The sequence below is a fragment of the Rhincodon typus genome, chromosome 4 (genome assembly GCF_021869965.1).
Source record: "Rhincodon typus isolate 14 chromosome 4, sRhiTyp1.1, whole genome shotgun sequence".
Taxonomy (NCBI): domain Eukaryota; kingdom Metazoa; phylum Chordata; class Chondrichthyes; order Orectolobiformes; family Rhincodontidae; genus Rhincodon; species Rhincodon typus.
The window spans coordinates 75,989,480-76,014,479 of NC_063335.1; the positions used below are offsets into that span (position 1 = coordinate 75,989,480).

The following is a 25,000-nucleotide window of genomic DNA, read 5'->3' on the forward strand; positions in this document are numbered from 1 at the left end:
GTAAGTGATAAAAAAAAGTGTTAAGGTATACTTGATAGGTTCAGATCACTATTAGACTTTCTAACATATTGCAGGGCTTTCATGACATACCAGAAGTCAGCATTCTGTTATTTTGTTTATTTAATGCTACTACAGACCAGCAACAAATGAAGACTTCAAGGCCTTTCAATTTCATTTGTTAGAACTTAAGAAACGGGAAATACAGTGGACCATTCAGCCTCTTAAACCTGCTCTGCTCTTCAATGAGATCGTGGTTATCAATCTCATTCTTCAACATATGGAATAACTGATTAAATATTTCACCTCCATATCCAAATCTGATAGATTATGAATAGTTGGGGCCCAAGCATTGATCCTTCTGGCACTCCATTAGAGACAGCCTGCTAGTCTGACAGTCACCCATCTACTTTCACTGTTTATGTCTATTAACCTGTTCTCAATCCATTCCTCCCCATCCCATGTGCATCAATTTTGTTCACTAAGGGACCTTAGAAGAGCTAAACATAACATTCAACATCTACCCTCAAATATTCTGCTTGACTATCAAAGCATCTACGATCCCTACAGCAAAATCTTTCAACGCTTAGATGTAGGTCATCAGGTCCAGCGCACTTTTCTACTTTAAGTTGGATTACTTTCTCTATTTTTGTCTTCTGATACCAATATCTTGCGAATCTTAGTTTATACTAGTCTTTTGATTCCCTATTGTTTCTGGGAGTATTTTAGTTTTCATATTGTGAAGACAGACACAGGTTTTGATTAGTTAATCCGCCATTTTCTTATTTTCTATTATAAATTCTCCTGAAACAAGATGGACCCACATTTGATTTTGCTTATCTTTTCCATTTTACTTAGAAATAGAAACATTTAGGCATTTTTTGTTTCTTGCTAGATTATTCTTGTTCTATTTCCATTTCTCAGTACAGTATAATATCCTCTTCAATTAAAAAGCTATCCCACTGCCTCTTTCTTACTTCCTCTCCTTTCTAAATTGAAGTATCATTGGATATTCAGGTGTCAAGCTTTGGTTTCCATGTAGCCACGTCTTTTTAACAGCTATCAAGTCGTACATATGGAATTCCTTTCACAGGTGACTTTTTGCAAATGCTGTGGGCATTCAAAAAAAAAAAATGCTTAATTTGTTTCTTTTAAACCAGTGGCTCCATTTGCAGGCCTACAAATTTATAATCACTGGCTCTTTGTGCCAGATTCTGATCACTTACCTTGATGGCTACACTTGATCTATTGCTTTCCCATTTCCCTATAATGTACACAATACTTCCCATGATTCCTGCTCCAATTTAGTTGAAAGCCCCTTAGTGATACGACTTGATAAATACTGGCTTCAGCACCATTCAAGTAAAGTGCTTCTCAATAGTAGGCCCCCCTCCCACTCTCCCCATTGCAAATGACAGTGCCCCACAAACCAGAACTACTACTATTCAGAGCAATGTCTGAACCAAGTATTCATTTCACTAACCTGCTCTATCCTACAGCACAGGTTTTCAATCAGTTTGTCAGCGCAGCAAGATGAGAAGGGTGCTGTGAAATTTTCAGGAAGCAGTGTCACTTTACCCAAGTGTCAAGGCTGTTACTTCCAATCTCTTTCAGAGCATCTGTGTCTATTATTAAAGGCAGTTTCTGCTGACATTCATCATCACGCACGTACAGTAGAAAGGAAATCCACTGTTATGCAAATTACTTGTGCGTGTGCACCAAATATTCAGTATCACAAAACACAATGATTGCACGTTGTATTTCGTGTGAGGAGAAACCTTGCACACACAGTAAACAGGCGCACAACTGAAAACAGTTCTGAACTGACCTGCCTACCTGGATACTTCTCATGCCAGCACAGATACAGAGAATATTTTTGGAACTCTTTTCAAGTTATCCTACCGATCTAAGTCTCAGATTCTAAAAATAAATGGATAAGCTTCTTGTCAAGAGACGATTCCTCTGCTAATTCAGTTGACAAAACATCTGAACTCAAAGAAAGCAAGAACACTTCAGAGACAATATAAAGAACTATCTTGCCTTCAAATTTTCATGAACAGGTGAAACAGCAAAATCCTTATGATCAGATCACCCATTCCATCGTCCACCAGAAAGCTCTCATAGCCAAAGCAACACCACTGGAGTTAGCTGCAGTATTACAGCATGCTGTGAAAATTCATACAACCAAGGTCATTGGAATTAGGTTTGTTCACTATTTTGCATGCAGTGATAAGGGCAGAGCATCAGAGTTTACTGCTACACACCAAGGTGCAATTGTTATAGTGGGGGAAGGTTCTCATCCATGTGGATAAGGTCCGGAGAGAAGTGACAGGATTTTCAACAATACATGAACTGTCTTATAAAGAGTTACTATCTGGTGATTACTGGTGGGCTAAATTGCCATAGCTCGCGGACATTTTCAGCCATCTGATTGAGCTGCAGACTAAAATGCAGAGGAAGACCAAGGTGATTATAACCATTGCAGATAAACTTCAAAGGTTTAGGTCAAAGTGGGCCTTTGGCAAGACAGTGACAGGGGGTTCACTTGAAATGTTTCCACTAGCATTATCATCAGCAGATGCAGTGATCAAGATTCACATCCTCATATTCAACTATCTCAAAGTAATGAAAAACGTCAGATTCTACATCCCCTCTACCAATGTAGAAAACTATTACTGTATGTGATCAGTTTAGTTCACTGTCTTCTGATACATCACAAAAGCAGACATTAAAAGAAAGGAATTGTCTGTCTCACTGAAGTGTGCCTTGAAACTGAAAAAGGTTGAGAACCTCTGCCTTACAGCATATACATGTAAATTATCACAGGTATAGGTCCAGTATCTGGAGCGTCATGTAGCAAATGTACACAAATCTAGGAAAGATCATATGTCACTGAATGGAAATGAATGATACTAAACGCATAACACATGTATCAAGTGTCACAGATGAACTTCTGATTTTCTAAATTTGGGTTAGTTTCTTTCTCCAATTTTCTACCTTTGTTCGTATAGACATTCCAAAGTCTTGCTATTTAATTTCAACTTTTTATCCTTTTTACCCTTCCATTATCACAATGGAGTTTTTATATTTAACCATGTTTCTATTAAGAGTTGAAAACTCATCTGACTGCATCTCCCTTTGACAATTATTTCTCTCATTTTCCTCGCTTTTTAAAATGCTGAATAATTTAGTATTCAATTCTGATGAATATTCAGTTGAGTTCGACCTGCCTTCAGATTCTAAATATTATGTATTTCTAAAACCAGACATTGGCAACGATAGCAAAAGTGCTGCATTTATAAAGAACACCCGTTACTTTTACAATGTCGAAAGGTCCAACACGGCCAGAAGTCACACAACCACATTTGTAGTTGTAAACAAAGTACTCTCGACCACAATCTGAAAGAACTTCCCTCAACTTTCTTCAAAACATTTCTCAAATTTTTAAGTATTGAAAAAAAACAATGCTGGAACACCACATCTTCACTAACGAAGGGGTCTTAAAGAAGTCTAAATTCTTAATGCTGTCTCCAGAAAAAGAATTCAACAACCATTAATGATCCCGGAAGAAACCCTAGTGACAACTTGTGTAAAAGTGACTTTGGCTGCAGCCCAGCATTTGGAAAAATCTATGGATGCCATTATTGCTCTGAATTATGAGTCAAAGCACTTTTAAAATAACACTACAGAGTTTTATCTTTTTGCCCGTCTTCAAAATGATAGCGTGTATTATTTTTCAAGGAGGAAAGCTGGCACATTTGCAGGTTTTAAACCTTTTATTAATAGCCTTCACTTAGGCAAGTTCTTTTTTTTTTGCGATGAACTGGCTATTTGTTAACGAATCTGGCTCATTTATTTCTGATACTGAGCTATATACAATTTAATATATAATTGGCAATATTACCTACCTTTTAAATTCAAAATTTGTTGTGGTCAGTGGAAGAGTGGGATAAAGAGAGGGGTCAGTCCACTAACCTGGTTGGAACAATATCATACCTGTTCACCACAGATCACGGTCTTGTCCTGTGAATAAACAAACTGAATAGTATGTTCTCCTGTCCGCTCTGGAAGCATTTTATCCCTGAAATGTAAGTATATATTACAAAATAAGAAATTAAACAATTTAATGACATTACAATGGGGTACTATGAAATTCTGTAAATTTCTGTAAATGACCTTTGTTTCCTCTAACCTTTTTTTTAGAAAGCATTCAACCACTCACCCCAAGGGTTTTTGTTTTTAAAAAGCTTTAATTAAATACATTTAACAGATTTCCAGACAAACCCACACCATTCACAGAGCCAAACTAAAATGTAACTAAAACTACATCCTTATTTACAATCACAATATATAAATCAAATTGAAAAAAAAAACATTGTACATGGTTCTCTCTACCTTTGACCCAAGTTTCCAAATAATAATACTATATCATAAACCATCATCACACAAGGAAGTGGTACTTTGCACTGGGGGCTGACAGGTCCCCAGGTCCTCACTGATTTCATCTTCAGGTCTTAAAAGAAGTAGCTATTGAGTAACTTGGTGTGTTAATTCAAATTGTACAAAATTCCCTATAGTATAGCAAGGCACTTGGAAAAGTTCAAGATAACCATGCAGAATCAACGACCTGTAAAATAGAAAACAGTACTTCATTTATTGGAGCTCTTTGAGGAAGTAACATATGGTGGATAAAAGAGAGCCAGTAGACATACTGTACTTAGATTTCCAAAAGCATGTAATAAAGTGTCTTAAAAGTTGCGTAAAATAATAGCTCATGGTGTAGATATTTTTATCAATCTGTTCAAATATGTTATGACATACTTCTGGAGTAGGTGGAACTTAAGCCCAGTACTTCTGCTTAAGAGGTAGGGACACCACCACTGCACTACAGGACCCCTAAAAATGCTAATCTAAGAAGCTCATGGTGTAGTGCGTAACATATTGGCACTGATATCACATTGGCTAGCTACTAGGAAACAGATGGCAAACCAATTGGCAAGATGCAATGAAAAGTGTGCATAGGGATCAGTGCTGAGGCCTCAACCTCAAGGCAGTGGTGTCACGGTAATGCCACTGGACTAGTAATCCAGACATCCAAGCTAACATTCTGAGGACATGGATTCAAATCCCACCGCTTAAATGGTGAAATTTGAATTTAACTAAAATTTGGAATGAAAAGATTATCATTTAAAAAATATATATCTTGTTCAATAATGTCCTTAAGGAAGGAAACCTGCCATTCTTCACCAGTCTGGCCTGCATTCCACTCCAGACCCACAGCAATGTGGTTGACTCTTAACTGCCCTCTAGGCAATAAACATTGGCACAGTCGGCCAGATCTACATCCCATGAATGAATTAAAAAACCTATTTACAATTGGTCTAAATAATGTGGATAAAGGGAGCAAAGTTATGATGGCCAAATTTGCTGATGACAGAGATATTTGGCAAAAATAAATTGTGAAGACGAAATAATGAGTGCAGAGGGATATAACTAGGCTAAGTGGGAAAAGATGGGCAAATTCAGCATAATATGGGAAAATATGAAATTTGTCGTTCCATTTTGGCAGAACAATAAAGAAGCTTATTACCTAAATGGTGAGAGATTACAGAGCTCAGATACAGAGAATCTGGTTGTCTTCATGCATGAATCACAAAAAGGCTAGAATGGAGGAACTGCAATTAAGCTAATAGAATGTTATTGTTTATTGGGAGATGAGCAGAATACAAAAAATAGGAGTTCATGTCTCAATTATACAAGGCAGTGGAGAGACCACAAAAGGAGCACTGATGTGGGTGGGCTGTCATATGAGGAAAGGTTGGACAGACAAGATGTTCATGCGCTGAAATTTAGAAGAGTTGAGAGTCAAAATGGTTAAAACATACAAGATCCTGTATTTAAGTGTCTTTGAAACTCTGCTACTCAAACGATACTGGAAGCAGAGTCTTTGAATATCTTTAAGGCAAAGGTAGATAGATTCTTGATGAGCAAAGGGGTGAACGTGAATATGGGTGGTAATAGTGGGGTCTGGGGTTGAGGGCAAGATGTGGAGTAATCAAATTAGCCATGATCTTATTGTCTGACAGATCAGGCTTGATGGGATAAGTAGTCTACCTCTTACTCCTAACTCGTATATCAGAAAATTCAACACAAAATTCAACATTCATATAGGTAAGATATGGAATCATCAGCTTTACACAATTTAGATTCTAGACGCTGAAAAAGAGTAAAACTTTTAAAAACTCAGGCATACACACCAAATACACATCCAAAACATTTCAGGATTGTTTTTGTACATAAACAGCGCGTAAACGCAAGTTGTTGTTACACTCTTTAAACATATAAGTAAACCACAAAAGAATGATATTGTCAATACCTGAAATAAAAAAACCCTTCTCTGTCACCATCTCGTGCTTTATTGCAATTTAAAATTGTGGGCTGCAGAAATAAAATGCAGAGATGGTGAACACTTTTAGAATAAAGACCAGATTTATTAACATAATTGAATTTGCACTGTATACAAAAATAAATTAAACTTCTCATTGAAGCAAGTAAGCATACTGTTCACTTTTTCTGTTCTGAATGAAATGCACATCTCTGCTTAAGAATACATTTCTACAGTCTCAAAAACTTCTTGGAAACGTGAAATACTTTTCATACTCTTGAATTCATCTTTATGGTTTGGAATGCTTAGTCTCTTAGTCTTTTATTCATTCAGGGCTTGCTAGCATTTATTACCCATCCCTAACTGACCTTGAGGTGGTGCACCTTGATCTGTTGCAGTTCATGAGGTGTAGAGAAACCCACAGTAGTGATAGGGAAGGCAGTTCCAGGGTTTTTACCCAGTGACAATGAAGGAATGATAATATAATTTCAAGTCAGGATGGCATGTAGGTTGGAAATGAGCTTACATGTAACATTTGAGTGTAACATGCTGTCCCTATCCTTCTAGCTGGTACAGGTCGCGGGTTTGGAAGATCTTATCCAAGGAGCCTCGCTTAGCGGTTGTAGTGCATCTTCTGAACAGTACACACTGACAACACTATGCATAGGTGGGAGTGTGTGAAAATTGAAAGTACCATGCCGTTCAAGCAGCCTTTGTGTTGCGGTGGTCAAGTTAGGCTCATCCTGTTGTTTTTTGACAGGACATGCCCGGGATATTTTTTCACATTTGCAGGTATGTGCCAATGTGGTAACTGTACTAGAATAGTTCGGCTAGGGGACACCCGACTTTTCAGCACAGTTTTTAGTATTAGTGCCGCACTGTTGTCAGGATTTATAGCGTATCGGGTATATCCAGTGCTTTCAGCTGTTTCTTGATATCACATGGAACAAATCAATTGCCCACTAAAGGGTGGTATGACACTGGGGAACTGAGACGGCCGCAAAAGATGGACCATCCATTCAACACTTCTGGCTAAAAATATTTGCAAATTTTCAGTCTCATCTTATGTGCTGGGCTGCCGCACCATTGGGGATGGGGATTTTTGTGCAGCTTCCTCCTGTTGGTTGTTTAATTGTAAAGCATCATTCCTGACTGGAAGGGATAAGAGTTGACCCATTCGTTGTGGGATTGCTTAACTCTGTTATCACATGATGCTGGCATGCAACTATTCTTCAGCTGCAGCTTCAGTAGGTTGGTACATCATTTTTCATTATAGTGAGTGGTGCTACCTGGCATGCCTTTTAGAATTCTTCCTTAAATCCAATCGGAAAATCTTGAATTATTTTATCTTCTTAAACAAGCAATGCTTAACTAACACACACACACAAAGTTTTCAGTTTCAAACTTTAACTTTTACATGTAAGCAGTGATTTGACAGTGAATAAGTTATCAGTTGCTTTATCGTAGTTTCTAATGCTCTGGCTAAATAGGATTCGCAAGAAATGTTTGTACGGCTAACCAATTGGGAGATCAGCATGCATTATGGCAGTTACAGGAATTTTGAGCTACTAATTCAGGTAGCTTTTAAAAGCCCTGTATTTTCTTGGAAGGACTACAGTAGATACTAGAAGAATTCCAATGATAATGCAGCAGTAACTATTTCTACCTGACATCAAGTATTCACTTCACTTACATTGGACGATGGACGCTGACCCCTCCAGATTCGCATGGTGAGGTCTGCTGGTTTGATATTCTTCATTGCACTGCCATCTTCAGAAATAACACTAACTGCAAATTCTATAAGAGTGATAAAAAAAAGTGAACACTAATTAGATAATTTTCTTCACATATGGGATTAAATTCTTGCAAACTACCATTTCACAGTAGATTAATATCAAGTACGACAATAAGATATACTGTATCAATAATTTGTATTGCTTAGTTTATAGAGTTTAGCTGTGTATTATGTTTGCTGCATTTTATTCCAATGTCTCTTTTTTTAATGTGACTACATTCACAGTTCCATTCAATATAAAAGCTAGATCTGCATGTTCTGCTGGAACACCTTGGCTTAGGCAGTCAAAGCCACATTATAACCACTGTATCACATTTGATAAATTTCTGGGATAGGATATTTAAAAGCTTGAACATGGATAACATGGTTAACTTGTTCTATTATTTTGCATTTAGCCAGTAATAGAATGCAATAACTGAATTTGATAAGATGCAAAAAAATGCTTAAAGAATATAAGACCTTCTAGCTACTTGGCACCTCAAGTACTCAAAATACCTCAAAAGAATGTGCAGACAATTAGTTTTTCAGTCATTGCTGTTATATAATTCAATGATTATACAAGATTAATTGAATACTTTGGAATCAACTTACTTTAACATGAGAAAAGTTCTTGAGAGAAGATAATTTTCTACAAAATTACAATGGCAGAAGAACTGTAGGCAATGAAAACAAACTCTTTGGTTCACATCCCTTACTATATATTCACATTAGCCTTCAAGTTCCCATCTCCAAACTTGAACAATCTGTCCTCAGAAAAGGCCATAAGCTTCATTCCTTTATGCTCTTCACTTCAATTTCAATCCCAGTACAGTGCTGAGAATTTCTTCCGTCACTTTTGCTTTCCCTCTCAATCCCTTTGGCCAGGAGTTCTTCCCTTGACGACACTTATAGCCATCTTCAGAATTCACCCTCCCCATTGGTAGGTCCCTTTATACTTGGACCTTTTCTTGATCTTTTTGTCGAGAACTACCAGCATATTGGTCACTTTAATTTCTCTGTTCTCTCTTTAGTCTGTCTTCCTGAGCTGTGGCTCTCCAATTTATATGTTGACATCAAACCTGCTGACAAGGGCAGTACTGTTATCATCTGGCAGACTTACTACCTAGCAGGGGGTAAACAATAATGTTCCAATACTTCCTCCTTCCACCCTCTGGGACATACCCAGTCAAGACTGAACATCAGGTAAATGTTTCCAGGACCTCAAATCTTTTCTAGTGCTTCTGTCTAATCTTCCAACTTCATATCGATCTCCACTGTTGACTTGGGACATTAACTGTGTTTCAATCTTCACAGATGGTGACCCAACTGAACGCATTCAGCAGTTTTTGTTCTTATTTCAGATTTTCAGCATTTGCATTATTGGGCTTTTGTACTGCAAGATATGTTCTGGTAAACGAACTGAATTTAACCTAAAAATTTTACTCCAGTGAAGAAACCTAGTGGCATTACTCATATGTAATAAGACAAGTAATTTACTTCATTGGAAAATGCATTTCTGCTTCCTTTGGACTCTACTCCATGTGTTGGCACAAATTGATGTCTACCGCATACAGTCTATGTTCCTACAGTTGCAGAAAAACAAAAAAAAACCTTGCCACTCAAATCAAGTGTCTTAGTGAATATAATCCCGAATCAAGGGAAAAAATGTAATTTGTGGGACAATTACAGCAGCACTACAACAGGGATGAGTTAAAGTCATTTATATGTGAAGTTGAGTTTTAAGTATTGTACATACTCGTGTAAAATGTAAGTCTTGAGACCAAACTTTTAGGCAAAAAGTAAGGGGATAACTTACACACGAGTAATATTTTAGTGGTTGAAATCCATGCCAGTTCTTGAAAACTGCCGATGACATTGTCTCAGCGGTTGCTGGCCATGGTTCTGAATTCAGATGGGAACTGCAGTCCCACGCTATTTATGTCTGGCAATTTAAACGAGAAAAAAGCAATTGTGAAAATGACTCACTGAACTGTTCCCGCCAACCCCACTCATAAAACTAGCATGAAGCATAGGAAAAGTCAAGTATTACTGGGCCAAAGGTCAGGAGTCATACATGTGATACTTGAAAAATAAAATATTATTTTTGCTCAAAAGTTAGGAAAGATCTGCTTTACTTTTACGCAAGATTGACTGTTGCATGTGTATAAACAATTCCACAATTGACTAGCCTTTGCTGAAATTGCTTCGATATCTTAACCTTTAAAATAAGGTCACCTTCCACTACTACACTCTCAAAAGATCACATGGTATCAGGTGGGTGGTAACTTACATATTGGAATAGACAAACCATCACAATAATGTCGGATAGTGGATGAAACAGAAGATTGTTCCAGGTGATAAGGTTTAAGAGGAGAGACTGTATTGTTTTTATTGTGAATGCTTGAAAAACTTGGTGTGCCCTAAACTGTCAGCATTAAGGTATGTTTATGCTCAGTTTAAAAAAGCTATTTTAGCATTACTATCCTCTATACTTTAAGCAAATAGAATATGCTGGCAGAGTAAGATACTCAAATCAGGACAGCTCTCAAGTCAGTACAGTATGATAAAATATGTAAAACTAAAAACTTAGCTGGAAACTTGATAAATGAATTAAACTGTATTGTAAATGCAAAAATTAATTTCAGAGAAAATATTCAATACATTCACGTTATAAGCAGAGTTACAAACAGATGCAAGGTTTGTTACGTACAAGTAGACTGCGACTGCACCCTAAATATTAAAAACAGTGTTAAAAACTAAATTGCTGTTCTACACCTAAACTATGCTTTATATACAGATAAATATTCTGCCTAAGGAAATGTTGACTGATGGAGCAGCAATTAGAAGATTATTTTGATAAATACTTGGGTATTACACATATACAAGTCAGTGTACTGTAAAGATTAAGAAGTAAATTTAATTCTAAATATAACATTAAAAGACTTTCCAAAAGAATTCTAACCAATAATAGCAATTATCCTATGGTCTAATCACCAAGCATGTCTATCAATATCTATTGCAAACAAAAATCATGCATACCTGTTAAAAATCCACCAGCAACAAAACGTGCATTTTTGTCATAGTCTACATGCAAGCTGACAGGTTTGTTGGGGTCTGGTACTACATTTAATCTGATCACCGGGCCATCCACTGCACTTTTATTAATGACGGCTTTAGCTTGTATTGTATATTCTCCCCTGAAATACAAAACGGATACCCGCACAGTGTAGCTTTTTTAACGTGATGAATACCAGAGACCTTAAGGTCAACTAAGTATGATCTATTCAAAAAGTCAACTGTATTTTCAGAAGTCACAATTTACATAAAGGATTGATTCAAAATTAGGTCATTTTGAACAAGAGCAACTTAAGACTCCTATGCCACTCTTCTTACTTACTGACAGCTAAAACAGCTTTTTAAAAAAAAAATTCAAATAAGGTATTGCATTTTTGCATAATTCAAGCTTACAAAGCATGTTCACTCCATAAATTCTCGCTGCAATACCCAGACAGAATAATCTGCAACTTGAATATTGTTGCAAGCCTCACAGAGAATGTGGAGTACATATATAAAAAGATTTGTTCTTTCTTTCACTATTATCTACAACGGTGGGCCAAATACCCTGCTCACAGGCCACTGCCAACAAAGTTCTGCAACTGTGGACCAGGTAGAATGCATATATAGAACACACGATCACTTTCTTGAAAGAATGTGTTCAGTCATTTCTCTTAACTTCCATAATGTCCATAACAAAGAATTTCAAATTTATAAACTCTTTGCTAAACAAAAAGAAAAACTTACCCTAGGCCTTTTGGGTCTTTTTATTTTTTTGGGGGGGCAGGGAAAAAGAAAGTTATTAAAACTAAGTCTAGTTTCAAAATGCTCAATTATAAAAAGGGAAAAGGAACTTTTAATTTTTTTCATACTTTTCCAAGTGTAAGGGTAGAAAGTCATATATACATATGCAAGAGACAAAAGAAAATAAATAGAAAACACCACAAACACGAGTGTACCCAGAGATTAATTGGACAGAGAACATTCTTAAGAAATCTGTACTAGAAACAAAAAAGCAGTGGGAACTGTAAAATGATGCAAAGCTCAAAACCACCAAAACTTGTTTTCCTTCTATGATGTATTCAACAGAATATGACTCTATGAATAGGCACAAGAAGTGCATTACCTGCAGATGGAAGGTGCAACAGAAATAAGAATTGGGTAATCATGGAAACTGTGGTATTTTGGCAAGAGGAGATAGTTGCTAACTGAAAACAATTTAAGAATCACTCTATAAACAGATTTATTTGAAGTTTTAATTTGTGTGGTTGTAGGAATTGGATTTTACAGAGAGGAGACCAACTAATCCTGCTTATAGCTTTGCAATATGGGTTCAGATGAGAATGTGGTGGATCAGTTGTACAGAAAACATAACAAATGAAGTGATCTAGACTGTGAATGAACAAAATTTACTGAATGTAAATAGAAAAAGGTGTAGAGACAAGATAACATCTCTTTGGAAATGGATGAGTTAAAAATATTATGGAAGGAAGATCACAAGGATAAAGAAAAAGGAAGAAAACGTTGATGCTGAATGGCTTGAAATCGGAAAGAAATTAGAAAGTTAAGGTCGAAAGGGCCAGAGATATGGAAAAGACTATCCTTTTAAGGTCTTGCCTTTGGGCAGAGCAGACAATACATACATATATAAAACTAACATCTATGTTTTCTCCCAGTTGTTTCTTATCCCATTCAACATACAGAACTAAATTTTTTAGTCAAAGGGCTAGAATTTTGCAACATGAATTACCCACTTGGCTTTTTTTTCATTAATTCAAATCTTTCAGTATATAAAACAACTTTCAGGATACTCTTGGACCTATTATCGGAGGCATAGTCATGGAGATTGAATAAGGAAATCTTAGAGCAGTAGATTTGTGGCAAATTTTCAGATCAAATTCATAATTACTAAATAGCCTTCTATGCAAGATATATTGTTCAATGAGACTGGGTTTATTAATAAGCTTCCAGTAAAAGGACATCCAGGGAACAGCAATCACAAAGGACACAGATCTAGCCAAGTCAGAAATTACTGTTTTAAATCTGCAGAAACCAAACAGTGGATACCAGCAAAGACCTGCAAACATTTACTCCCTTCATTTTTAAATTTACTTTTTCATGGCATGAAGGTTGCATTGGCAAGAGCATTATTTGGTGGCATTTCATAATTGCCCTGGCAAGCAGTTAGGAGTTGAATACATCATTCTGGGTGTGGAATCACATGTAGGTGAGACCAACTAAGAATGATAAATTTCCTTCCTTGAGTATTCATGAACCAGATGAGTTCTTGCAACAATTGATCACTGAGTAGTTTCCAATACCAGAGATTTAAAACAAATTGACATAGATTCTAAGGGGTGCAAGTTCAGATCCCATGATAACTGGTGGAATTTAAGTCCCTGAATACTAGTGACATTACTAATATGCAACCATCACCCCTTTACTGCAGCAATACTGCTGAATTCCCAACCCTTCCTATTTTATCCTTCCACGCGGTTACTGCCCCCCCATTAAAAGTCACCATTATCCTGCAAATGCTATCCACGCTACTCCAATCCGCCAAGTAGGGTTACACCCCAGCTTCTGAGCTGCAAAGTATACGCAATAATTTCATAATAGTACATTTCATTCTTACTGCATTCTTCTCATGCCATATCCATCTCATGAATTGCATTTTTCTTCACTCTCATTGTCCCAATCTCACCCTTTTTCCTATGCCATGCCATCCAATCAATCACTCACTTCCATATTTTCCATGCATTGCCCCATCTTACTTTATTCCCTGCTCAAAATCCCTCCAATCAATTTAACCTTATAATTGAGCTTCCCCTTATCGTCCTCGCCACAAAACTGCTGTGGTGAATTCAGTATCTCCGCCAAAAGTACTACTTTAAATCCCTATTCAAATTCTTTCATCGCTCTTATATCATAGCAATCTTAGCCCTTTTTCCTACGCTATTTTATACCTCCTGAACATTCCAGCCACTCCCACCAATTTTGATTGCCCCAAATTTAGTGCATTTGTTCTACATGTGTGGAAATGAGGTGGTTAATTAAATATTTAGAACTTTTGTTGCCGTATTCAACCATTGCCCATATTGTGAAACAATAGCCAAGCCCCCTAAAATGTTTCAACAGACAAAAATTACACAACATTGTTGAGGTGAAGAGAGCAGAAAGCTGAAGTAGAATTAAAACTGTATTAAAATGTCACAGTAGATAAGTCTTGTCAAATATTTAACAACAAATCCTTCAAGGAATAAGGAATCTCGCAGAAAAGTGGTCCAACTCTTACCCAAGTTCAAGATTGTTTATTCAAAAACTAAGAGGAATACCACTGTGTCAAAAACAGTAGGAAACTTGAGGATAGGAAGGATGACAAAGAAACTAATAGGTTACAGAATGAGGGCAAAATTAGCAAAAGATGTAAAACAGACTGCAAATCCTTCTACAGGTATGGAAAAAGATTAACAAGAACAATCATAGATCGTTTACAGCCGAATTCAAGAAAAATACATGGCGAGATAAGGAAACTGCAGAAACAATGGAAGGTTACAAAGCAACCGTCTTCTTGGAACCAAGTGTCCAATAAGCACTTACAGAAATTAAAGCAAAAGTAACAGAGACATTAAATTAAATGAATAGCTGACCAATCCCACGGACCTGGTGGATTACCTTAAGGATGTAAAAAAAAGGGTGGCTACAGAAATAGTGGACACATCAGTTTTGATTTTTCTGTGTTCTCTAGACCCAAGAACTGGCATGACAACCAAGGAAGGAGGGAATGAGAAATTGGGGTAAAAGCCTTCTTATCTTGATAAATTCTAATGTATTGCCGACAACTATTAGACACAGAGTTCCAGGGCAATAATTAGACTATAATATGAATCTCATTTATAAAAGAAAAAATCATGCTCGGCAAATAAGACCATTAGTAATAGGAACAGGAGTAGGCCATTCGGCTCCTCAAACTTGCTCTGCCATTCAAAGGATAATGGTGGATCATAAATCTAATAAACTTATTTTTAAAACACTTAGACTATTGGGTAAACTGAAGGAAATCAGTTATTGTTTAGATTTTTTAAAAAAGCACTTGGTATGGTGTCATACAATATTATATAAAACTAGGGTTTATGGAATTGGTGATTACAATATATTGATCAATAGATCAAAAACAGAAAACAAGAATACACAGATCATTTTCAGGTTGGCAATGGGTAACTTAGAGTCAGTACTCGGGCTCCAGGAAAGTAGAAAAATAAATTTACTAAGAAGATTTGTATTTAAATAATACCTTTCACAGGACATCTCAAGCTCTTTAAATACAGTCAGTGTTAAGGCGAGAGACAAGAGTATCCTTGTGCATGAATCATAGGAGGTTAGCATGTAGGTACAGCCATGAATTAACGGAAGTATATAGTAATTTTTGAGAAGAGCAATTATTTCCTAAAGTAATACCTGGGGTGTGGGGACTGGCCATGAGAACAGAATTAACAGATGAAGTTTGTATCCCTACAATTTAAAAGAATGGTGTGATTTTTGTTTTTAAAAGAACGAGTTAAGAAAGATTTTCCCTAAGACCATAAGACATAGGAGCAGGAATTAGGCCATTCAGCCCATCGAGTCTGCTCCGCCATTCAATCATGGCTGATAAGTTCCTCAACCCCATTCTTCCGCTTTCTCCCCGTAACCCTTGATCCCTTTGATAATCAACAACTTATCTACCTCAGAATTAAATGTACTCAATGACCTGGCCTCCACAGCCTTCTGTGGCAGTGAATTCCATAGATTCACCACTCTCTGGCTGAAGAAGCTTCTCCTTATCGCCATTCTAAAAGGTCTTCCCTTTACCCTAAGGCTATGCCCTCAGGTCCTAGTTTCTCCTACCAATGGAAGCATCTTCCCAACATCCACACTGTCCAGACCATTCAGTATTCTGTAAGTTTCAATTAGATCCTCCCTCATCCTTCTAAACTCCAATGTGTATAGTCCCAGAGTCCTCAGACATTCCTCATATGTTAAACATTCCGTTCCTGGGACCATTCTCATGAACCTCCTCTGAACCCGCTCCAGGGCCTATACATCCTTCCTGAGATGTGGGGGCCCAAAACTGCACACAATTCTCCAAATGTGGCCTGACCAGAGCCTTATAAAGCTTCAGGAGAACATCCCTGCATTTACATTCAAGTCCTCTCAAAATAAATGCCAACATTGCATTTGCCTTCCTGACTACTGACTCAAACTGCAAGTTTACCTTGAGAGAATCCTGGACTAGAACTCCCAAGTCTCTTTGCACTTCAGACCTCTGAACTTTCTCCCCATTTAGAACATAGTCCATGCTTTTATTCTTCTTACCATAGTGCATGACCTCACACTTCCCACGTTGTACTCAATCTTCCACTTTGTCCACTCTCCTAATCTGTCCAAATCCTTCTGCAGCCTCCCTACCTCATCAATACCACCTGTCCCTCCACCTATCTTTGTATCGTCTGCAAACTTAGCCAGAATGCCCACAGTTCCTTCATCTAGATCATTAATATATAAAGTGAAAAGTTGTGGTCCCAACACTGACCCTTGCGGAACACTACTTGTCACTGGCTGCCATCCTGAGAAAGACCCTTATATCCCCACTCTCTGCTTTCTGCCTGACATCAGATCTTCTATCCATGCTAGCACCTGGCCTCTAACACCGTCGGCCCTTATCTTACTCAGCAGCCTCCTGTGGCACCTTGTCAAAGGCCTTCTTGAAGTCCAGGTAGATAACATCCATTGGCTCTCCTTGGTCTACCCTGCTCATTACTTCCTCAAAGAATTCTAGCAGATTTGTCAGGCATGACATCCCCTTGATGAAACCATGCTGACTTTGCCCTACTTTACCATACACTTCCAAATATTCAGAAATCTCATCCTTTACAATGGACTCCAAAATCTTACCCACGACCGAGGTTAGGCTAATCGGCCTGTAATTTTTCGCCTTTTGCCTTACTCCCTTTTAAAACAGGGCTGTTAACGATTTTCCAGTCCTCTGGGACCCTCCCTGACTCGAGCAATTCCTGAAAAATCACCACGAGCTCTTCCACTATCTCTTCAGCTATTTCCTTTAGAACTCTGGGGTGTAGTCCGTCTGGTCCAGGTTATTTGTCCACCTTCAGGCCAATCAGTTTTACTAGCATCTTTTCCTTGGTGATGGCCACCATACTCAGCTCTGCCCCAACTCTCTTGAATTTTTGGGAGATTACTCGTGTCTTCCACCGTGAAGACTGGCATGAAGTAATTATTCAGTTCCTCAGCCATTTCCTTGTTCCCCACTATCTCTCCAATGTCATTTTCCAGTGGTCCAATGTCCTCTTTTGCCCGTTATGTATCTAAAGAAACTCTTACAGTCTTCATTTATATTACTGGCTAGCTTACCTTCATATTTAATCTTCTCCCTCCTTATTTCAATTTTTGTTGCCTTCTGTTGGTCTTTGCAAGCTTCCTCGTCCTCTGGTTTCCCACGGCCCTTCACCACATTATATGCTTTCTCTTCTGCTTTTATGCTATCCCTGACTTCTTTAGTCAGCAATGGTGGCCTCCTCCTCCCTGTACCATGCTTCTTTTTCCTAAGGATGAATTTTCGCTGCGTCTCCTGAATTACTCCCAGAAACTCCTGCCATTGCTGTTCCACTGTCTTTCCCACTAGGCTCCTCTTCCAGTCAATTCTGCCCAGCTCCTCGCTCATACCTCTGTAGTCGCCTTTATTCAGCTTTAATACCGTTACCTCTGATTCTATCTTCTCCCTCTCAAATTGCAGAGTAAATTCAATCTTATGATCACTGCCTCCTAAGGGTTCCTTTACCTTCAGCTCCCTTATCAAGTCTGCCTCATTGCACAACACTAAGTCCAGTATTGCCTGTTCCCTTGTGGGCTCCACCATGAGCTGCTCCAAAAAGCCATCTTATAGACATTCCACAAACTACCAACATGATTTTCCCAGTCCACCTGCGTATTGAAATCCCCCATGATCACTGTGACTTTGCCATTCTTATATACCTTTTCTATCTCCTGGTGTATCTTGCGTCCCAGCTCCTGACTGTTTGGAGGCCGGTACACAACACCAACTATGGTTTTTTTTAAACCTTTGCAGTTCCTCAATTCTACACCATCTGACCCTACTTCATTTCTTCCTATTGATTTAATTTCATTTCTCACTAATGAGGCAACCCCACCCCCTCAGCCCACCTGCCTGTCTTTTCGATAGGATGTACATCTTTGGATATTTGTTTCCCAATCCTGATCCCCCTGCAGCCAGGTCTCCGTGATGCCTACCACGTCATATCTGCCAGTTTCAATCTGCGCCACCAGCTCATTTACCTTATTCCTTATACTGTGTGCATTCAGATATAACACCTTCAGTCCTGTATTAACCCTCCCGCTTCTCATTTTCATTCATTTTTTCAGTGTTTGATTGCTAGCCCTTTCCAAACTCTGTCCTATTTGTGTCTGTGCTGGAGACTTTAATAACCTCTCCCGAGTTCCCCTTCCCTGTCATTTCTTTCATATTTTTCCATGTAGTTGAATCCACCACTGCAGATGTTAACCTGCTACTTGCTCCCACTGGAGCAAGTTTCACCATTCCCTCTCCCACCCCCCAACTTTCTAGTTTAAAGCCCTGTTGACCAGCCTATTTACCCTTTTCGCTTGAACATTGGTCCCAGCTCGATTCAGGTGGAGACTGTCCCAACGGTACAGATTCCTCCTGTTCCAATATTTGTGGATAATTCCACTGATTGGGGAATTTAAAAATGCTCAAGCAAACATTTCAAAATGAGTTATCGGCCATTTAGGGCTGAGACGAAGAAAAGTTCCATCATTTCTTGTTAACCAAACTGGAATCTTTGGAATTTTCTGCCCCACAGTGAATGCTCACTCACTCATGCATAGTCAAGACAGATCAACAGGTTTCTTTGAATACTATCTAGATTATAGGCATGGAGAGTGTGTTGGTCAGTGTAGCTAATGTAAAAGATCAGACATGACGCACTGATTTAGTGTGAAAGGACCTGCTCTTACTTGTATTTTTATGACAGAAGTAGAGGGTGCGTTGAAAAGTGGTTCTATTCTTGATGATTCGCCTCTACCCAGAAGGCTTCAAAATATGGAACTGCTCTATTAATAATCTAAAAAAGAGCATTTAAATAAAAACGCTTAATTAAATAATAGAAGGGCCTTACATATTGCATGAAATGCTTCAGGATCACTTGTTTTTGAATAAAACCTATTGGCGACCAGCAGCAACCACAATGTACTTTTCAAAATATGCTTTTCCAAAAAAAAAACTATTGATCAAGTTAAAATGTAATTCTTGGTCACTGCTGAAAACTTTGCATCTTAATCAGAAATGGATTCTGTACAGGAATGCACTTATTTATTTGGACCAGGTACAGTCAGTAAGAATGGGAGATGTTAGCTGATTTGGTGATAAAAGCTAGGACAGGCAACGGGGTAAAACTGACTACAGGCAGAGTATTGTAAAACAGGTCATTGAAAATAGAGGGGAGAAGGTTGGCACTGATAGGTGCAAGTTCACATGCAACAGTAAAGTGTCACAGGAAGGCAATACAAACAACTGGGATTTGCATCTATATGAAATAGTTATATCATTTGAGGTATCTTTGACTTCCATCCTGAACAGTTATATAGGTTAAGTGGCATAAGAACAATACCTTTAACCCACACAGTTCAATATTTCTGCTTAACATGAGCTCCTCCCTCATCGTTCCTCATTTAAATCTACCAATTTAACTTGATTCCCTTATTAAAAGGTCTGAACCACTCCAAAAAATATACAAACTTACACAAAGGCAATGTGCTAATTTACAAGGGCAAGTGAACTGTAATTCAAATTTATATAATATTTTATTGTAAAGGCTGCTAATTAAAAAAAGTTTTGCACTCAACTGACCAGACCCTAGACTTTCATAAGGCTCTTAATAAGCGGTTCTGCATTAAAGCTGATCTCCTCACTTGTTTTGGGAAGGAGAGACAAGAGGCAGATTTTAATGATAAGAGAATAGAGGGTTTATTGATAGGTTTAGATGAAGAAAGGTGAGGAAAGGGTCAACTTGGACATAAACATTGGACAGGTGGGCCAAATGTGCATAACAAAACTATATCTCTATATATGTGTACACTCTTAGATACGCCTTTCAGTGATTAATTCTGAAATGTGTACTTACATTGTGTGAATCAGATCAAGCTCAATTATAAATCCCCAGCAGTAAAAAATAATTTGTCTGTGACACATGTAGACTAAGAAGCCACGCAGTTTGAGATGTGATCGAAAGTGGAAAAGGTTTATGGGATTGTGGCTTTGTACAATCCCAAAGCAGCAAGAAAAGGGGTGTTATTGTTATGCTCTTTAGACAAACTGAAGTTTATGTTAGTGAGATGCAGAAAGTACAAGTGATCATAAGGCACCCCTAATGTTTAATTATGAAATTGTTTGTTTCTTGCACAAATTCATTTTTATACTGTTACAAAATTGGACGATATGAACGTATTAGTTCTATGGTCATGCTATGTTCTATTAGTTTCTGTATTGATATTTACATTGTTGTGCTCTGCAAAAATTAGGCATATACAACAGTTGAATGTTTACTGACATATACAATGGTTGAGTGTTTACTCCTCAAATATTCAGTACTCCAAAGATATTCTTTGTGAGTAACAAATAAGGAAGAAAGAACAGCATTGTTAGATAAAATAACCTTTTTATACCCTGTGTATCTTGTTTGTGGCCATTATGCAATGAAATCTTTTACTGAACAGATATTCCATATTAGAATTGGTGAAGACTGATCGGGAATCCTTTGAATGTGGATGAGATTGTAACCCACTTTTGATTTAGACAGCAGATGTAAATACATGTTTGTAGAATACTGTCACATTTGACATCATTGTGGTGTTTCAGATTTCTGGAACAATGCAAAATACAATGTAACTAAGGGCACAGTAACTAACAAAATCTGCTCTGAAAGATGCTCTTGCATCAAATAGCTCCAGCTTAATTTCCAACTATTAAAAAATAATTCTAGCAATATGTCACGTTTATGTTCAGTCTGTAAACATCGAAAAAGGGCGACTAGAACTCTTAATTTTTTTTTCCTCAGTCAGTAATCTTCCTGTGAGGCAATAATATAGCGAATAAATCAGAAACCTTTACATTTAATACAGGTTTGTGCTAATGTAGCTGACTCCAGCCAAATCATAGATGAAATTACTCAACTGCATTAACGATCATTAAATTAGGAACAGAATTAGAGAAAACAAGCCATTGCTGCCACTAATTTTCCAGCACAAGACAGTCTACATATCAATTCTAAATGAGAGTTCGCTGCAGCAACGTCTAAAGTCAAAAAGCCTGTCAATACACACCACGTTGTTGCATTTATGCAAACTGAATTTCTATAAGGCGGCAATGCCTTTTATACACAAATAAATATTTACCACGCATGCAAATTCACACAGCACATTTAAATGAGCAAATATCTCAAGATGCTTAACATGAACAAAGTTGATCAAACTATGCTAGGAGGAAACAGAACAGTGGACAAAAGCTTGATTGAAAAGACATTTTAAAAGAAGGTGGAGGGGTTGAAGACAAGGTTTACAAGGAATATTCTAAAGCTTCGGGTCAAGGTAATTGAAAGCACAGCTGTCAAATGTGAAGTGATTACAACAGGGGCAGTGCAAGGGGCTTGATGAAAGGAGATCGCAAAAGATATGCACAGCTGAAGGAGTTTGAGATAGGAGGACCAGGACGATGAAATGCTATGCAAAATGATGGTTTTAATATTGAGTGCGTGCTTAACTGGGGACCAGTTTAATAAACATGAAGGGCGATTGAGATACGGAGTTAAAATGTAACCAACAGAATCTTTGACACCAAATTTTTGGATGGTGGTAGATGGGAGGCCAGCCAGGAATGCAGTGAATGAATCAAGCCTGTCTCAGGAAGTTGACACAAATGGAAACTAAAGTCAGGGAGCAGCATTTTTGGAAGGGTCCAAACACAATGGCTCGAATCTTCCCAATACATAGTTTGAGGACATTTTAGATGTTGGACAAACAGTGATAAAGCAGATGTGCATAGAGTTCATGTGGAACCTAACACACTTTCAGATGATATCAATGGAGAGTAGAGGAGATTCTTGGGAGACCCCAGAGATTACAGTGCAGGAGTAAGAGGGGAAGCCATACAGGTGCTTCTCTCAGAACGAACAATGCTGGCCAGCTCCATTTAGTTGGACAGAGATGATGTGTTGCAAAATAATGGTGTGATCATCTGAGAAAGGCTGCAATGAGGTGAAGGAGGATGAGGAGGGATAGGTTACCACAATAAAAGGTAATTAGTGACTTTGATATTGGCATGTCCAGCACGATAGATGAGCCAGAAACTTGACGGGAGTGTTTCAAATGTGTAATGCTAGGAAAGATCAGCACCAATTTGGAAAGTTGTGAAGGACATGCGAGAAAAAGGAGTTTGGAAATGGGCTAGTATCTTGCAGTAAGAGAGAACAAGGTTTGGTGATTTGAAGAAAGGACAATGGACTTGAAGCAGTATGAGGAGAATGAACACTTAGGACATCAGCTAACTGGGGGTTGAACAGAGGCTCAGTAGTCAGCAAATCAGCAGAATGAGTCAAGGGAGCAGGAAATGCATTTTAAAGACAAATTCTTAGGATTTATTTTTGCCAAGGGTGGAAAAAGAGAGTTGGAAAACAATAAGGAAATATGGATGGAAATAAGTATTCAGAATTTGCCTGATCAGTTATGGTTATAAAGGCAGCAACAGGGTCACTCCCTTAATAACGTCAATAAGAAACATACAAGCTGTTAAAAGATTTGATTTAGCTCTACCTTGCTGCAAAGATTTGAAATGCACCAAAACTTGCCCTTCCATTTTCATCAGTTTTCTGCAATTGTGGGGCTGGAGATAACTAAAGGAAAAGGAAACTATGCATTACAGAAGAAAATTAAGTTTATCACTCAAATCCAAGTAACTGCTAATTTACATATGCACCCTCACGGCTTGTGGACAATACACATTATAATTATAAGACTATCACCTGCAAAAGATTGAAGAACTAATCTTTGTGTCCTCAGAACAACTGAAGCTCAATCTTTGCTAAATTATATCCAAGAGGATGATGAAAGTATAGCTAAGAAACAGTGCTGTCTCTCGAAAAAAATTCAGGTTATTTTCTTTCTCTACCGCTACATTCAATATATTTATGATTTGTAGCTTTCAAATAAAGTTTATCATTGAGCTTAGTTAATTGAAGCTATAGTAATTTCTCAATAACACCAGGCAGTAGCAGTAATTTGGGAATCCAGTTTGATATTAATGTGAAGTTAACAAGAATATCCATCCCTCTATCCTCAACATTAAACTGAATGAATAGACAACTCAAAATCCTGCAAGAATTTAATTATATGTGTCATCTCAAATATTACTTCCTTCATATTGCTTCACCTATATTAGGAGGCAAGCTGAAAAATAAATCAAGGCTACAGAGGACTTTAATGTATGCTAATTTACATTTCTATTAGGTTTTGGTGCTCTGCTTTAGGATTTATTCACCAAGGTCCTTTGCAAACCTCTAGGTTCAGACAAGAAACTAAAGGTATGCAAGCACAAATAGGACTACATTTCTTGGATATCATTAGGGCTCACACTTTAGTACGATCCGTATGCATTGTAAAACAGGCAACATTATAGGGAACAAACATTTAAATCAGTGCTTGCGGAGAAATCTATCACAATTTTTTCTTGTGAGCACCATAATCATGGCGTTATATATTCTAAATGTTCAAGCCAAAGTGCTATGAGTAAATTCCCTACCTTTAGGCCACTTTCTTTTAGTAGGACAACTTTAACCATAGGCTCAGGAGAAGGATTTCCCCAGGCATCACAAAGCTGTACAACCAAAGGTTTATCAAGGGTCTTACCATTGACAACTGAGAGGGGCTGAAAGTAATAAAAGTGCACAGTTAAGGTACATACAGTGCCACAAACAATGCAGTATTCTTTCCTAAATGTGAACTTTCAATTAAATTCTGCATTAAATTGAGCTGATAGTCATACTAACCACCTACAATGCAGTTAATCACAGTTCAGTTCAATTTCCAAACACAGATCAATGATTCGTCATCCAAATATATGCACAGAGATCATCCCAAAATATGGAACTTAAAAAACACACCTACAAATACATGATTGGCAAAAGACTGAACAAATATTTTGTACGAACTTTTACAGTAGAAAGCAATAAAAACATCCCATTGGTAGTAGAAAATCAAGGGACAGCTAGGAAGAAACCTAAAACGCTAAAGAAAAAGCACGGAGGAAGAATAAAAGGGATGACAGGTTGACGAGTACCTCAGACCTGAAGGCCTGCATTCTTGGTTTTAAAAGAAGTGGCTGCAGTTATGGTGGATATATTGATTGGAAACAGATTTGGTAAGAAGCCAGCAGAATGGAATACTACAAATGTAATGCCGCTTTTCCAGGAAGGAGAAAACAGGAAGCAGAAAACGACAAGCTAAGTAACCTAATATCAGTTACTGGAAAAAGATTATAATCCATCATTAAGGAGGTAGCAGAATGATATTTAAGACAAGCAGAATTAACATGGTTTTATGAAAGAAAATTGAATTTAATTAATTAAAGATCTTTCAAAAGGTAATAAGCAGGGCAGATACAGGTTGTGTATTTGGATTTACAGAAGGCATTCAAATAAGGTGTC

At 37.7% G+C, this 25,000-nt stretch overlaps 2 protein-coding genes across 3 annotated transcripts in view; one reads left to right on the forward strand and one right to left on the reverse strand.

The window, feature by feature from the left end:
* Positions 1–25,000, forward strand: part of smchd1 (structural maintenance of chromosomes flexible hinge domain containing 1) — a 162,307-nt gene that overhangs the window by 98,671 nt on the left and 38,636 nt on the right. The window lies entirely within an intron of this gene.
* Positions 3,973–24,221, reverse strand: LOC125482931 (structural maintenance of chromosomes flexible hinge domain-containing protein 1-like). 2 transcript variants are annotated; one of them, XM_048595756.1, is made up of 6 exons: positions 24,097–24,221; positions 23,112–23,191; positions 11,196–11,353; positions 8,076–8,179; positions 6,374–6,435; positions 3,973–4,078 (listed from the first exon to the last, which is right to left on the reverse strand). In XM_048595756.1, exons 1-6 carry the CDS (start codon positions 24,133–24,135, stop codon positions 3,988–3,990), a joined length of 534 nt encoding a protein of 177 aa, XP_048451713.1. In that variant the 5' UTR covers positions 24,136–24,221; the 3' UTR covers positions 3,973–3,987. The 2 variants fall into 2 exon arrangements, with proteins under 2 accessions (XP_048451713.1, XP_048451712.1); XM_048595755.1 differs by lacking the exon at positions 3,973–4,078 and adding an exon at positions 4,116–4,624.